The 16,950-nt window shown below is 37.0% G+C and overlaps 3 protein-coding genes and 1 long non-coding RNA gene across 5 annotated transcripts; 1 reads left to right on the top strand and 3 right to left on the bottom strand.

Annotated features, from left to right (window-relative positions):
- Positions 1-480: 480 nt before the first annotated feature.
- On the bottom strand, positions 481-2,337 carry LOC107903155 (putative F-box/FBD/LRR-repeat protein At5g22670). Of its 2 annotated transcripts, XM_041087941.1 has the most exons (4): positions 1,591-2,333; positions 1,290-1,380; positions 1,056-1,199; positions 481-882 (listed from the first exon to the last, which is right to left on the bottom strand). In XM_041087941.1, exons 1-4 carry the CDS (start codon positions 2,130-2,132, stop codon positions 619-621), a joined length of 1,041 nt encoding a protein of 346 aa, XP_040943875.1. In that variant the 5' UTR covers positions 2,133-2,333; the 3' UTR covers positions 481-618. The 2 variants fall into 2 exon arrangements, with proteins under 2 accessions (XP_040943875.1, XP_016684690.1); XM_016829201.2 differs by having other exon boundaries at positions 1,290-2,337.
- A 1,801-nt stretch (positions 2,338-4,138) lies between these two features.
- Positions 4,139-5,022, top strand: LOC121214402 (uncharacterized). The gene is made up of 2 exons (XR_005909998.1): positions 4,139-4,469; positions 4,636-5,022. It is a non-coding gene; the product is annotated as an uncharacterized lncRNA (long non-coding RNA).
- Positions 5,023-5,128: 106 nt separating this feature from the next.
- LOC107903118 (putative F-box protein At1g58310) lies at positions 5,129-7,046 on the bottom strand. The gene is made up of 3 exons (XM_016829169.2): positions 5,937-7,046; positions 5,704-5,847; positions 5,129-5,530 (listed from the first exon to the last, which is right to left on the bottom strand). The coding sequence occupies exons 1-3, from the start codon at positions 6,828-6,830 to the stop codon at positions 5,267-5,269; spliced, it is 1,302 nt and encodes a 433-aa protein (XP_016684658.1). The 5' UTR covers positions 6,831-7,046; the 3' UTR covers positions 5,129-5,266.
- LOC121214889 (F-box/LRR-repeat protein At4g14103) lies at positions 6,919-16,950 on the bottom strand. Its single transcript, XM_041089387.1, has 4 exons — positions 16,060-16,950; positions 15,847-15,975; positions 7,740-7,812; positions 6,919-7,022 (listed from the first exon to the last, which is right to left on the bottom strand). The coding sequence occupies exons 1-4, from the start codon at positions 16,948-16,950 to the stop codon at positions 6,919-6,921; spliced, it is 1,197 nt and encodes a 398-aa protein (XP_040945321.1).

Below are 16,950 nucleotides of genomic sequence, written 5' to 3'. Positions count from 1 at the left end.
GACGAGTTTAGAGTTGGATATTATCAACACTGACTGACCTGTAAGGCGCAAGCATTGGAGTCAATGGTGTGAGTTCCATTGTCAAATCAAGGGATCTTAAACATCATTTCAGTCTCAAGGAAGCTAAATTCCAGCATTCTAGCAGGCTAAAATCTCAAGTCCTCAAACCTTCATCTTCAATGGCCTGTGTTGAACCAAAGCTAGCCTATAACAGGAACAATGGAAGCCTTCTTTGTTGTTGGTAAGAATGTACAAATCCCCATAACTAGAGGGCTCCCCTTTTTCTTGTTCTCAAATAGTTCCAAATCAATCTGATGTTCTTCCTATCAGAGCTTGTTGTGTAAGGTATATCATACGATTGTTTCTTACAAATTAAAATATGTTTCTATTTTTCCAATCATGGGCTACATATCAATTTCAAAGGCTATTTTTGGCTACAATACATATATATACCCATAAATATACATACACAAATACATATATAAACCAACTATCAGATATTCAGTATTGCTATTAGTGAATGTATAGGATATTAACACTAAATGTATATTTCAAACAACACATCAATACAAAACCAAACCAGACACTGATCAGTTCTAGCCATAACATAAAACAGTACTAGAAAATCACAACTTGACATTTCTTTGAACTCTTAGGTAACTGCAGTAATTGGTTGAAGACAATCGATTGTTGTGTCTCGGACAGGGATTTCATTCCTATCATGAGCTTTTCCAAGACCATAGCATTATCCAAGAAATAACTAATCATTTCAAACATTTGCGCGTCTCCCTTAAAGTTCAAAATTTTAATCTCCTTGAGGTGCAAAGACAAACAAGAAGGAACTTCCATGTGTAGAACCTTCCATTGAGTTTCCACGACAACCTAAACTCATGACAAGAGAAGAAAACTTAGAAAAGTTACTTGGTTTGTACCATGAATTTAGTTGATCCCGAACATGCTTTCGATTTCTTTTAAGTTTATCGTAATTATGAATATAACTGACACTAAAACAATCAATCGCAACGAATACACGTACTCAGAAAAAGACTTCATACCAGAAAATTGAGGGTAAGCGTATTTAGATTAGGCGCACAATGTAGAAACTCCACAAGCCAAGTTTCTCTCCCATTAGAACCAAGAACACCATATTCAAATTTAATAAGGTTGTGAAATATAGGAAGTCGACACGTTCGGAAAATCTGCACACAAAAATACTTGAGGCTATTATATAATGTTAAATTATATGATGTTAAAAAGGAAAATCACACATGAATACTAAGTTTACTAACCACGTCATTAATGGTTAAATTCAGAGACCGCACAGTGCAAATTCCTTGAATAATTCCTTGAATAAGATGAGTTGCACTTGTTTCACGATCACTGAAACCAAACAGATAGATGCTAATATCGGCTTTTTCAAGATTTGGAGCATTAATCACCACCACATTATTGAAATCTCCGTATTCTACCACATCCAAATCTAAAACCAATCTCTTAAGAGAAGGAGTTTTGATATTGAGCGCACTTGCATACGCAAGATGACATTCAATAAAAGCCAAATCTTCTAAGACATGGCAATTGGAAATTAACCTATGAATGGAATCACCGTCAACTACAGTGTTTCTAAGCTGCAAAGTCTTCAGATTCCCTAAACAAACGTCAGATGGGACATCAATCTTACGACATTCTGCATTCAATTTCAGTGTCACCAGTGAGTGGCAAGTGAATAAAACAGCTGGTACAGTGAGAACACACCCAAAATAATCTAAGAACAAATCAATTTCCTTAACACCACGGCACAATGCAGCACATATCCAACCAGAAACATCAAAATCATGATCTTCATCATTCCATGAAATCCCATCACGTAGCCTAAAGCAATCTAAACTTACCTGATCGGGGAATTTCAATAACCTATCAACAAAGTTCTTGAAGCTGTCAACATTTCTGTCAGTCAAACCACTCAGTAAACTATCATCAAATTCAATGGTAGAAATTGAAGCAAAGAGGTATCTCCACTTGGTTGAAATAATAGAGGTTCGAACCGCTTCTTTAAGAGGAAGGAAAGACAAAATATGACAAAGAATATGATCCGGTAAACTACTGATTCTGTCTTCGGAACACATCGCCATAAGATAAGAAAACTGCAGACCTGTCCGACGGCCGGCGATAGGAACCGGAGAGTTTTTCGCTTTTGTTTTCTGGTTCCGCTTCACTAGCTTATGTCTGGCTTCGAACTCTGATGGCGGCCGTGGGTGGCGGTGACAGCCACCGACTCGGATTTGTGGAAGGAAGATAAGGAAAGCTCTTACCTTTGGTAGAAGCTGCGAGAGATACAAAAAACTTATTTATGCCGTACTTTCTTAGCTTTATATAAGATTTAGGGTTAATATCAAAATTGATCCCTTAACTTTTACCTAATGTGCAATATAATACATGTACAAAGTAAATCTCAAAGTTATTACCTGTACTATTCCTTCATGTCTTTTCTTAATTGATCAAGTGTGAAATATGTAACCCGCAGCATCTCCTGAAGAAATGAACAAGACATAATGCGTGTGTCTAATTTAAAGACACTTATTCTCGATTTAGTATGAAATTATGTTTAAATACTCGTATTTATTGTAATTGATTATTTTCGATATTCACAATTACGAAAACATTTTTCTTTTTCTTCTCTTGTGAGTTTAGGTTATTGCAAAAACTTGATTGAACCCAACTTTGGCCTCGGATAAGTTCCCAATAAGATTTTCAAGATTTTTGCTCCACCGGTTGGTTCAGTTGGTTCATACCATTTCTAAAGTCAGACAATCCAATCTCTTATTTCAGATCAATATCCCGATCCAACTAGCCTTTGCTATCTAAGATGCATAATTAACATGATATTGGACAATCCATTTCTCATATTAGACTAGAAAAGCCATAGCGTAAAAAAGGACCTAAGTTTTTAACTTCTGTGATGATCAAATTTCCAGAACTTACATTACATATGCAGATTACCTATGTCCATCAGCCAACTCTAACCATTTGCAGACATGTTCATAATAAGATAATAGATAAGAGGAAGCATTACCTGAATTCACAAGGTCGGAAACATTAGAGATAACAATTTCTCCTCTCTTCAATAGTTAGCGATTCATTAAATCTGGACCATCTGCCACGCAAAGGAGATGTGTATCGTCTCTCCGATATACAGTCTTACTATCATACACTGTCGACGATTAAAGGCAGACCGGACTTGCATTGGCGGGAGGTTTAAGATTGGTTATTTGTTTAAAAAAATCATAAAATAAAAAATAAATTATTTAAATAATAGGGAAAATTCACCGATTTTTCTAAACTTGGTTATTTATTTCACTTCACAGGTCAATCGATTTAACCTTTATCTTCATACCAATACTACAGTCAATTAAATTTTCAACCGAACAATCTAGTTTGATTCTAAAAACATTTATTTAATCGATGAAAAACCAAAAATGTTAAATTCAATTTTATCCAACCTACTTTATGAAAATGTAAATAAATTTGACTCTTAGTATATGGACTGTCATGTTAATTCTACCAAAGAATTTATGTCATTATGTATTGTGAATATTATAGGAGCATATTAGAGTATAATTTGCTTGACAGGGATCTTCAGCCTCTTGTCGATGTTATATTACAGTAAAGGGGCTTCTTGGTATTATTTTATGTAGGTTACTGTGATGTTTTTTTTTTTAAGTCTAGCGAGCTCTATGAAAAAACTGAGGAAAAAAAAGAATAATAGCTGTTGATTCGAACAAGCGAGCACAATAAAAAATTATACATAAATTATTTTAACTAATTAATAATTTAAATGAAAACTTTTAAATAATTAAATGAAGTTGCTAGCGAATAAGAGAAGAAAGATACAAAAATGCAAAAACAAAATCCAAACCTCTATTAAATTAAAATAGTTTGACTAAAAACCAAATTTGCATTTCATAAGAATCTGATAATTTAGTACTATAATTAGACATTTCTTTGAACTCTTTAGTAACCGCAATAATTGGTTGCAGGCTTTATTTTCTTGTGTCGCAATCATGGCATTCACCCTTATTATGAGTATGGATTGTTTTTCATCCTTCTGATCGACTTTCTTTATTCGGTTATTCGGATGCTAACTATTGAAGATATCAACATCAACACGTGGTCATTTATTGACCAACTCTATCTTCATATTTTTGCTATTTATTTGTTAGCCATTTTTTACTTATTTGTTTGGCTGTTACTAAATTTTTAGTGAATTTATTTTGCCTAAAAATAGTTCTTTGCTAAGCCTATAAATATGCACTCATTTCATTGAATAAATCATCATCCCTTTGCGTCTTATTCTTCCTGTTAGTTATTTGTTCTTTTTATTTTATTTTATTTTTCCATTTGTCAGCTATTTGTTCTTCAATCTGGTATCCGAGCTAGGTTCTCTTGGGCACGACATCGCTGTCTTTACTGTTACGTAAAGCTTCTTTCTTAATGGGATGGTTATTTTGCTCTTTCATCTTCATACTACAGGATTAATTTACTCATTTTTTTAGTAGAAGTACCTCACTCATTTCATGATAATTTCACCAAATTTCTTTCACGCAACACTGAAACTTTCAGATGATATTTTGACAGAGGAATGCACCAGAGAGACGAGTTTAGAGTTGGATATTATCAACACCGACTGACCTGTAAGGCGCAAGCATTGGTGTCAATGGTGTGAGTTCCATAGTCAAATCAAGGGATCTTAAACATCATTTCAGTCTCAAGGAAGCTAAATTCCAGCATTCTAGCAGGCTAAAATCTCTAGTTCTCAAACCTTCATCTTCAATGGCCTGTGTTGAACCAAATCAGCCTACAACAGGAACAATGGAAGCCTTCTTTGCTGTTGGTAAGAATGTACAAATCCCCATAACTAGGGAGCTCCCCTTTTTCTTGTTCTCAAATAGTTCCAAATCAATCCGATGTTCTTCCTATCAGAGCTTGTTGTGTAAGGTATATCATACGATTGTTTCTTACAAATTAAAATATGTTTCTATTTTTCCAATCATGGGCTACATATCAATTTCAAAGGCTATTTTTGGCTACAATACATATATATACCCATAAATATACATACACATACATATATAAACCAACTATCAGATATTCAGTATTGCTATTAGTGAATGTATAGGATATTAACACTAAATGTATATTTCAAACAACACATCTATACAAAACCAAACCAGACACTGATCAGTTCTAACCATAACATAAAACAGTACTAGAAAATCACAACTTGACATTTCTTTGAACTCTTTGGTAACTGCAATAATTGGTTGAAGACAATCGATTGTTGTGTCTCAGACAGGGATTCCATTCCTATCATGAGCTTTTCCAGGACCATAGCATTATCCAAGAAATAACTAATCATTTCAAACATTCGCGCGTCTCCCTTAAAGTTCAAAATTTTAATCTCCTTGAGGTGCAAAGACAAACAAGAAGGAACTTCCATAAGTAAAACCTTCCATTGAGTTTCCGCAACAACCTAAACTCATGACAAGAGAAGAAAACTTAGAAAAGTTACTTGGTTTGTACCATGAATTTAGTTGTTCCCGAACATGCTTTCGATTTCTTTTAAGTTCATCGTAATTATGAATATAACTGACACTAAAACAATCAATCGCAACGAATACACGTACTCAGAAAAAGACTTCATACCAGAAAATTAAGGGTAAGCGTCTTTAGATTAGACGCACAATGTAGAAACTCCACAAGCCAAGTTTCTCTCCCATTAAAACCAAGACCACGATATTCAAATTCAATAAGGTTGTGAAATATAGGAAGTCGACACGTTCGGAAAATCTGCACACACAAAAACTTGAGGCTATTATATAATGTTAAATTATATGATGTTAAAAGGAAAATCACACATGAATACTAAGTTTTCTAACCACTTCATCAATGGTTAAACTCAGAGACCGCACAGTGCAAATTCCTTGAATAAGATGGGTTGCACTTGTTTCACAATCACTTGAATCAAACCGATAGATGCTAATATCGGCTTTTTCTAGAGACTTCATGTTACTCAAAGCATAGCCTTCAGCTACTGCGTCAGTATATTGAAAATAAACAAGATTTGGAGCATTAATCACCACCACATAATTGAAATCTCTGTATTCTACCACATCAAAATCTAAAACCAATCTCTTAAGAGAAGGAGTTTGGATATTGAGCGCCCCTGCATACGCAAGAAAACATTCAATAAAAGCCAAATCTTCTAAGACATGGCAATTGGAAATTAACCTATGAATGGAATCACCGTCAACTACCGAGTTTCTAAGCTGCAAAGTCTTCAGATTCCCTAAACAAACGTCAGATGGGACCTTAATCTTAGAACCTTCTGCATTCAATTTCAGTGTCACCAGTGAGTGGTAAGTGAATAAAACAGCTGGTAAAGTGAGAACATCCCCAAGATAATCTAAGTGAAAATCAATTTCCTTAACACCACGGCACAATGCAGCACATATCCAACCAGAAACATCAAAATCATGATCTTCATCATTCCATGAAATCCCATCACTTAGCCTAAAGCAATCTAAACTTACCTGATCGGGGAATTTCAATAACCTATCAACAAAGTTCTTGAAGCTGTCAACATTTCTGTCAGTCAAACCACTCAGTAAACAACGATCAAATTCAATGGTAGAAATTGAAGCAAAGAGGTATCTCCACTTGGTTGAAATAATAGAGGTTCGAACTGCTTCTTTAATAGGAAGGAAAGACAAAATATGACAAAGAATATAATCCGGGAAACTACTGATTCTGTCTTCGGAACACATCGCCATAAGATGAGAAAACTGCAGACCTGTCCGTCGGCCGGCGATAGAAACCGGAGAGTTTTTCGCTTTTGTTTTCTGGTTCCGCTTCACTAGCTTATGTCTGGCTTCGAACTCTGATGGCGGCCGTGGGTGGCGGTGACAGCCACCGACTCGGATTTGTGGAAGGAAGAAAAGGAAAGTTCTTACCTTTGGTAGAAGCTGCTAGAGAAACAAAAAAAAATTAGTGTTAATGTTGTACTTTCGTAGCTTTATATAAGATGTAGGGTTAATATCAAAATTGATCCCTTAACGTTTACCCAACGTGCAATATAATACATATAAAAAGTAAATGTCAAAGTTAATACCTGTACTATTCCTTCATGTCTTTTCTTAATTGATAGAGTGTGAAGTATGTAACCCGCATCATCTCTTGAAGAAATGAACAAGACATAATGGGTGTGTCTAATTTAAAGACACTTGTTCTCGATTTAGTATGAAATTTTGTTTAAATACTCGTATTTATTGCAATCGATTATTTTCGATATTTACAATTACGATAACATTTCTCTTTTTCTTCTTTCATGAGTTTAGGTTATTGCAAAAACTTGATTGAACCCAACTTTGGTCTAGGATAAGTTCCCAATAAGATTTTTAAGACTTTTACTCCTTACAGTTGGTTCAATTGGTTTATACCATTTCCAAAGTCAGACAATCCAATCTCTTATTTCAGATCAATATCCCAGCCCAACTAGCTGGTCCAGTTTTAAAAACAATGGTTCCCAGCAGCTAGCCTTTGCCATCTAAGATGCATAATTAATATGATATTGGACAATCCATTTCTCATATTAGACTAGAAAAGCCATAGTGTAAAGGACCTAAGTTTTTAACTTCTGTGAGGATCACATTTCAAGAACTTACATTACATATGCAGATTACCTATGTCCATCAGCCAACTCTTACCATTTGCAGACATGTTCATAGTAAGATAACAGATAAGCGGAAGCATTACCTGAATTCACAAGGTTGGAAACATTAGAGGTAACAATTTCTCCTCTCTTCAATAGTTAGCGATTCATTAAATCTGGACCATCTGCCACGCAAAGGAGATGTGTATCGTCTCTCCGATATACAGTCTTACTATCATACACTGTCGACGATTAAAGGCAGACCGGACTTGCATTGGCGGGAGGTTTAAGATTGGTTATTTGTTTAAAAAAATCATAAAATAAAAATAAATTATTTAAAGAATAGAGAAAAACAATTCAACTAATTCACCGATTTTTTTAAGTTTGGTCATTTGTTTCAGTTCACAGGTCAACTGATTCAACCTTTATCTTCAGACCAATACCACAATCAATTAAATTTTCAACCGAAAGATCTAGTTAATTCTAATAACATTTATTTAATCGATGAAAAACAAAAATGTTAAATTCAATTTTATCTGACCTACTTTATGAAAATGAAAATGTAAAAGAATTTGACTCGTAGTAGAGGGACTTTTATGGTACTTCTACCAAAAATATTTTGTCATTTATGTATTGTGAATATTATAGGAGCATATTAGAGTACAATTTGCTTGACAGGGATCTTCAGCCTCTTCTAGATGTTATATTACAGTAGAGGGGCTTCTTGGTATTATTTTATGTAGGTTACTGAGATGTTAATTTTTTTTAAGTATAGCGAGTTCTATGAAAAAATTGAGAAAAAAAAATAATAGCTGTCGATTCGTACAAGCGAGGACAATGAAAAATCATACATCAATTATTTTAATTGATTAATAATTTAAATGAAAACTTTTAAATAATTAAATGAAGTTGTTAGCAAATAAGAGAAGAAAGATACAAAAATGCAAAAACAAAATCCAAACCCCTATTAAATTAAAATATTTTGACTCAAAACCGAATTTGCATTTCACAAGAATCTGATAATTTAGTACTACAAAATTACAATTAGACATTTTCTTGAACTCTTTAGTAACCGCAATAATTGGTTGCGGGCTTTACTTTTATGTGTCGCAGTCATGGCATTCACCTTTATTATGAGTATGGGATTGTTTTTCCTCCTTCTGATCGACTTTTTTTAGTTGGTTATGTGGATGCCAACTGGGGGTTAGATTTTGATGATCGGCGATCTATGACGGGCTACTGTGTGTATTTTGGTCATACACCTGTCTCCTGGTGTTCCAAGAAACTGCAGTGTTTCCCGGTCTACGGCTGAGGCTGAATATCGGAGTCTTGCTGCGGCTACTAGTGAAGTTACTTGGTTAGTCTCGTTACTACGAGAGTTACACTTTCAGAGTATTGATTCTCCAACCATTTGGTGTGACAACTCTAGTGCAGTCGCTGTTGCTGCTAATCCTGTTTTACATTCCAAATTAAAACATGTCGAGCTTGATTTGTTTTTGTTCGTGAGAAGGTAGTTGACGGCTCGATTATTGTTGGTGAGGTTCCTGCTTGTGAACAAGTAGTTGACATTCTTACCAAACTATTTTATGTATCATATTTTGCTCGATTTCGAGAACTTCTTCGGGTTTTACCTCTTGGGAAGTTGAGTGAATGTTAAGAGTATAGATTGTTAGTTGGTTATTTCAGTAACTGTTAGGATGTTAGCAATAGCAACAAATAAGTTGTTAACAATAGCAGTTACTTAGATACTCTATAAGTATCTTTGCTAAAGTGTAAAACGGTAAGTTTGGATGAATAGAGAAGTTTCTTGATTCAGAATACATTTTCATTCTTTCCTTTTCAGTTTATATTGTTAGCTTAGCATAGTTGTTGATAAAAATCGATCGTGTTCTTCCTATCAGAGCTTGTTCTGTAAGGTATATCATACGATTGTTTCTTACAAATTAAAATATGTTTCTATTTTTCCAATCATGGGCTACATATGAATTTCAATGGCTATTTTTGGCTACAATACATATATATACCCATAAATATACATACAAACATTCATATATAAACCAACTATCAGATATTCAGTATTGCTATTAGTGAATGTATAGGATATTAACACTAAATGTATATTTCAAACAACACATCTATACAAAACCAAACCAGACACTGATCAGTTCTAACCATAACATAAAACAGTACTAGAAAATCACAACTTGACATTTCTTTGAACTCTTTGGTAACTGCAATAATTGGTTGAAGACAATCGATTGTTGTGTCTCAGACAGGGATTTTATTCTTATCATGAGCTTTTCCAGGACCATAGCATTATCCCAAAAATAACTAATCATTTCAAACATTCGCCTGTCTCTCTTAAAGTTCAAAATTTTAATCTCCTTGAAGTGCAAAGACAAACAAGAAGGAACTTCCATATGTAAAACCTTCCTTTGAGTTTCCGCAACAACCTAAACTCATGACAAGAGAAGAAAATTTAGAAAAGTTACTTGGTTTGTACCATGAATTTAGTTGCTCCCAAACATGCTTTCCATTTCTTTTAAGTTTATCGTAAAAAATCATAAAATAAAAAATAAATTATTTAAAGAATAGAGAAAATTCACCAATTTTTCTAAGCTTGGTTATTTGTTTCAGTTCACGGGTCAATCGATTCAACCTTTATCTTAAGACTAGTACCGCAATGAATTAAATTTTTAACCGAACGATCTAGTTTGATTCTAATAACATTTATTCAATCGATGAAAAAACAAAAATGTTAAATTCAATTTTATCCAACCTACTTTATGAAAAAGAAAATGTAAAAGAATTTTACTCTTAGTATAGGGACTTTCATGCTACTTCTACCAAAAAATTTCTGTCATTGTGTATTGTGAATTGTTGCGGAAAGGATCGATTCGAGAACTCCGATATGACTACAAGTAAATTGACCGGAACGAAAAATAAAGTGAACACAAGGATTTACGTGGTTCGGCTTTAATGCCTACGTCCACGGGCAGAGGCGAAAAGAAATTTCACTATAACAAGATGAAGATTACAAGTGTTTTACACTCAAGACACAACCCGAGAACCTCACAACTCTCAACCCCTATAGAAAACCCGAAAGCTAAAATCCTAGCTTTCAAAGAACAAGCTTTGCTCTCTCTTGGTTTGGGATGATGAATATGGCTAATGAACCTCTCTATTTATAAGAGAGTTCAAGGACATAATTGTCCAAAACTTTGGCAAAGATTTGTGGTTGAAAATGGACACCAACAACCATCCACTAATCCACTACCACCAACAACCCACTACCAACAACAACAATCCACTACCAATTTTAAGCCATTTCTTAACAAATCTCCACCTTGGCTTGAAATTTACCAAGCTGAACATCATAGTGAATTCCTCGAACTGGATCACCTCTTCCAAACGCCTCTCTGGCGCTAATCAATCCCGAATACCTATCAAGTCCAAGCAATGCTTGAACTTATATGCAGGGATCACCTTAGTTAACATATCTGCAGGATTCTTCTCGGTAGCAACCTTGCTGATAACAATGTCACCTTGCGTAACATGTTCCCGAACAAAATGATATCTGACATCAATGTGTTTGGTCCGTTCATGAAACATCTGATTTTTAGTCAGATGTATGGCACTCTGGCTATCGCAAAATACAACAGTGAAATCCTGTTGTAAACCCAAACTGCTTACTAGACCTTTCATCCACAATGCTTCTTTCACTGCTTCTGCTAACGCCATATATTCCGCCTCAGTCGTAGATAAGGCTACGGTAGACTGTAACACAGCTTTCCAACTAATGGCTCCTCCAGAATAAGTGAAAACATAACCCGTCAGAGATCTTCTTTTGTCCAGATCTCCAGCATAATCAGAGTCCACATAGCCCGTGACACTGCTAGTGCAGTCACTCTGATCATATACCAAGCATAAATCTGCAGAACCTCTCAAGTACCTGAGAATCCATTTCACGGCCTGCCAGTGTTCCTTGCCAGGACAACTCATGTATCTGCTGACCACACTAACTGCATGTGAAATGTCTGGACGAGTGCAAACCATTGCATACATCACGCTTCCAACTGCACTCGAGTATGGAATGTGAGACATTTGCTGCTTTTCTTCATCAGATTGTGGTGACAACTCTGCAGAGAGTTTGAAATGTGGTGCCAACGGAGTACTCACAGTTTTCGCTTTATCCATGCCGAAGCGTTGAAGAACCTTTTCAATGTAGTTCTTCTGCGACACACGAAGCTTGCCCGCCTTGCGATCTCTGTGAATATCCATGCCCAAAATTTTCTTGGCAGCACCCAGATCCTTCATCTCGAACTCACCACTCAACTGCGACTTTAACTTGTTGATTTCCGACATGTTTTTGGAAGCAATTAACATGTCATCAACATACAGCAACAAATAAATGTGCGAACCATCTGAGAGCTTCCGATGATAGACACAAGCATCATAGTCACATCTTGTGTAACCATGCTGAATCATGAAGCTATCAAACCGCTTGTACCACTGCCTTGGGGATTGTTTCAATCCATATAAAGACTTCTTTAATAGACAGACATGGTCTTCTTTACCAGGAACTGTAAAACCCTCTGGTTGACGCATGTAGATTGTTTCCTCGAGCTCACCATGCAAGAACGCCGTTTTTACGTCAAGCTGCTCAAGTTCTAGATCAGACTTGGCCACCATGGCAAGTAATACACGAATGGAAGAATGCTTTACGACTGGGGAGAAAACTTCATTGTAGTCAATCCCCTCTTTCTGAGTGAAGCCTTTAGCAACCAATCGTGCCTTGAATCTAGTTGCTTCAACCCCTAGGATGCCTTCCTTTTTCTTGAAGACCCATTTGCAACCAACTATCTTCTGGTTACTTGGCGGCTTAACCAACTCCCAAGTATGGTTCTTGTGAAGAGATTCTATCTCCTCACTCATAGCAATTGCCCACTGTGCCGACTCATCACACGTGACAGCCTCATTATAACTGGAAGGTTCTATACCAATGGACTCCGCCACACTGAGCGCGAAAGACACCAGATTAGCGTAACGCGGATTTGGTTTGATTTGTCTCTTCGTTCTTCCAGTGGCAATGCTATATGGTTTTTCTTGAGGTGACTCATCTTCATCGGAATCTTGCACCTCAACTTGATCATCCTGGACTGAAGTACCTTCCGTAGGAATTGGAGCGTCCACCTGACACTCCACCTGCTTCTCAACACCGTGATCTCCCATTCTATCTGACTCCTCCTTTTCCCGGGAATTTGTGGTGGATCGAAGCATGGATGACTCATCAAAAGTCACATCTCTGCTGATGATGAACTTGGACGAAACCGGATCAGGACACCACAACCTGTATCCTTTCACCCCTTGGCCGTATCCAAGAAATATGCATTTCTTCGCCCTCGGTTTGAGTTTTCCCTCATTTACATGAGCATACGCAGGGCAGCCAAACACTCTTAAACCAGAGTAATCAGCAGGAGAACCAGACCATACTTCCTCAGGAGTCTTCAGCTCAATAGCTGTTGACGGAGATCTGTTAACCAAATAACAAGCAGTATTAACAGCTTCAGCCCAAAATTCTTCACCGAGCCCAGCATTTGATCGCATGCAACGAGCTCGCTCCAAGAGAGTTCTATTCATGCGTTCTGCAACTCCATTTTGTTGTGGTGTTCGACGAACAGTGCGGTGTCTCACTATTCCTTCATTTTTGCAGAACTCATTGAATTCACCTGAGCAAAACTCCAAGCCATTATCCGTCCGGAATCGCTTGATCTCCTTTCCTGTTTGATTTTCGATCAAAGCTTTAAATTGCTTGAAGTTGATGAGAACCTCATACTTGCTCTTCAGAAAATACACCCAAACCTTTCTCGAGTAATCATCGATAAAGGTAAGCAGATATCTGTAACCACCTTTAGAAATTGTCGGAGAAGGCCCCCAAAGGTCAGAATGGAAGTAATCCACTGTGCCTTTTGTCTTGTGAATCCCAGTGCTGAACTTTACCCGAGTCTGCTTACCGAAGACGCAGTGCTCACAGAAATTCAACTTTCCTGTACACTGCCCAGACAATAATCCTCGTTTGCTTAGCACCGATAAGCCTCTCTCGCTCATATGCCCGAGCCGCATATGCCATAACTTCGTGGTGTCAGAATCTAGATCATCTGATGATGACACTCCCGCAACACCTGTAACCGAGGAACCATCGAGGAAGTAAAGGCCCCGCTCCAAATTACCACGTATCACAGTCAAAGCACCCGAGAATACCTTGAGAACTCCACCTTCAGCAGAGTACCGAAAGCCTTTCTTGTCCAACGTACTCAAAGAGATCAAATTTTTCTTCATTTCTGGAATGTGCCGAACATCAGTTAGAGTTCTAACAATACCGTCAAACATCTTTATACGAACTGTGCCAATCCCCATGACTTGACATGCGTGGTCATTTCCCATTAGTACTGAACCAGAATGCTTCTCGTATGTTGAGAATGCATCTTTCGAAGTACTTATATGAAATGTAGCTCCCGTATCAAGAATCCATCTCCCACCAGCGTAAGAGTCGGATACTGCAAGAACGATCTCGGCATCACTTGAAGAATCTGCATCAGCTACATTCGCACGATCATTTTGTTGCTCCTGTGATTCTGATTTCTCCTTCCTTTTCGGACAATCTACCTTCATGTGCCCGTACTTCTTACAGTAGTAGCACTGTATTCTCTTCTTGGACTGCGATCTAGGATGGCTTTTACTTGAACTTCCACCCTTTGCCTTGGATCTTCCTCGAGCAACCAAGCCTTCGCCTTCATTGTTTTCGACCACCTTACCAGTGATTTTCTTCCTCAACTCACTGGAACTTAAGGCATTTTTCACCTCCTCTAGAGTCAGGTCATCACGACCGTACATCATTGTATCAACAAAATTCTCATACGAGGGAGGCAAAGAACACAAAACAATTATTGCTTGGTCCTCATCATCGATTTTGTTATCGATATTATTCAAATCCATGATAATGGAATTGAATTTATCCAGGTGCTGGGAAACAGGTGTACCTTCCTCCATCTTCAGGGCATAGAGTCTTTGCTTGAGGTAGAGCCGGTTCGTCAATGACTTCGTCATGTACTTGCTCTCTAACCGGAGCCACAAACCGGACGCGGTTTTCTCATCCGCTACTTCTCGTAGCACTTCATCTCCTAGACATAGCAGAATAGCACTATGTGCTCTTTCTAGCATGTCATCCTTTTGCTCTTCCGAAAGCGTGCTTGGTAATTTATCTTTACCAGACAATGCTTTTAGCAATCCTTGTTGAACCAGCACTGCCCGCATCTTGATGCGCCATAAACTGAAACTATTTTTCCCGGTAAATTTCTCGACATCATACTTAGTCGATGAAACACTTGTAGCCATAATTTGGAACCTTTGAATGAATGATAATATTTTCTTCCTGATGTGAAAGATCAGACAAAGCTGCAGTCACAGGGCAATTCAGAAAATATTATCACTCCTTCAACTACGCTCTGATACCAATTTGTTGCGGAAAGGATCGATTCGAGAACTCCGATATGACTACAAGTAAATTGACCGGAACGAAAAATAAAGTGAACACAAGGATTTACGTGGTTCGGCTTTAATGCCTACGTCCACGGGCAGAGGCGAAAAGAAATTTCACTATAACAAGATGAAGATTACAAGTGTTTTACACTCAAGACACAACCCGAGAACCTCACAACTCTCAACCCCTATAGAAAACCCGAAAGCTAAAATCCTAGCTTTCAAAGAACAAGCTTTGCTCTCTCTTGGTTTGGGATGATGAATATGGCTAATGAACCTCTCTATTTATAAGAGAGTTCAAGGACATAATTGTCCAAAACTTTGGCAAAGATTTGTGGTTGAAAATGGACACCAACAACCATCCACTAATCCACTACCACCAACAACCCACTACCAACAACAACAATCCACTACCAATTTTAAGCCATTTCTTAACATGAATATTATAGGATGTTGCGAGAACTCGATGGAATATAAAACGTTTATATTCATATTCCATCGAGTTCTCGCAACATCCTAAACTCGTGACAAAAGAAGAAAAGGTATTTGGTTTGTACCATGTCGAGCATGCTTTCGATTTCTTGACAAAGACTTCGTACCTGAAATTTGACGGTGAGTGTCTTTAGATTAGGCGTACAATGTAGAAACTCCACAAGCAAATTTTCTCTCCCATAAAATTCAAATTCAATAAGATTGTGAAATATAGGAATTCGAATTGTTAGGGGAATCTGCACACACAAAAACTTGGAGCTTTAATGTTATATAATGTTAAAAGGAAAAAAGAAACGCACATGAATACTAAGTTTACTAACCACTTCATGAATGTTTAACCATAGAGACCGTACATTGCAAATTCCTTGAAAAAGATGAGTTGCACTTGTTTCATAATTACTGGAATCAAACCAGATGCAAATCTCGGCTTTTTCTAGGGATTTCATGTTACTCAGACTATAGCCTTCAACTCTTACGGAATCATATCGAAAATAAACAAGATTTGGAGCATTAATCACCACCACATAATTGGAATCTCCGGCCGGAAAAAAAAAATCTAAAACCAAGCTCTTAAGTGATGGAATTTGGATATTGACCTCCCTTGCATCCGCAACAGAACATTCATCAAAAGCCAAATCTTCTAAGACATGACAATTGGAAATTAACCTATTAAGAGAATCACCGACAAGTACCGAGTTTGTAATGCACAAAGTCTTCAGATTCCTTAAACAAACCTCAGATGGGACCTCAATAATCTTAGAATCTTTTGCAGTCAATGTCAGTGTCAGCAGTGAGTGGCAAGTGAATAAAAGAGCTGGTAAAGTATGACAAAAATTATCTAAGTACAAATCAATTTCCTTAACACCACGGCACACAGCACCACATATCCAACCAGATACATCAAAATCATGATCTCCATCATTCCATGAAGCAATTTCATCAGCACGTAGCCTAAAGCAATCTAAACTTAGTTGACCGGGGAATTTCAACAACCTATCAACAAAGTTCTTGAAGCTGCCAACGTTTCTGTGAGTCAAACCACACAGTAAATAAGTATCAAAGACAACGGTAGAAATTGAAGCAAAGAGGTATCTCCACTTGGTTGAAATAATAGAAGTTCGAACTGCTTCTTTAATGGGAAGGAATGACAAAATATGACAACGAATATGATCCGGAAAATTACTGATCCTGTCTTCGACACAAATAGCCAT

Source organism: Gossypium hirsutum, chromosome D02 (assembly GCF_007990345.1).
Source record: "Gossypium hirsutum isolate 1008001.06 chromosome D02, Gossypium_hirsutum_v2.1, whole genome shotgun sequence".
Lineage (NCBI taxonomy): Eukaryota > Viridiplantae > Streptophyta > Magnoliopsida > Malvales > Malvaceae > Gossypium > Gossypium hirsutum.
Note: the sequence above shows the minus strand (reverse complement) of the source record. Positions and strands in the feature narration are given on the sequence as shown.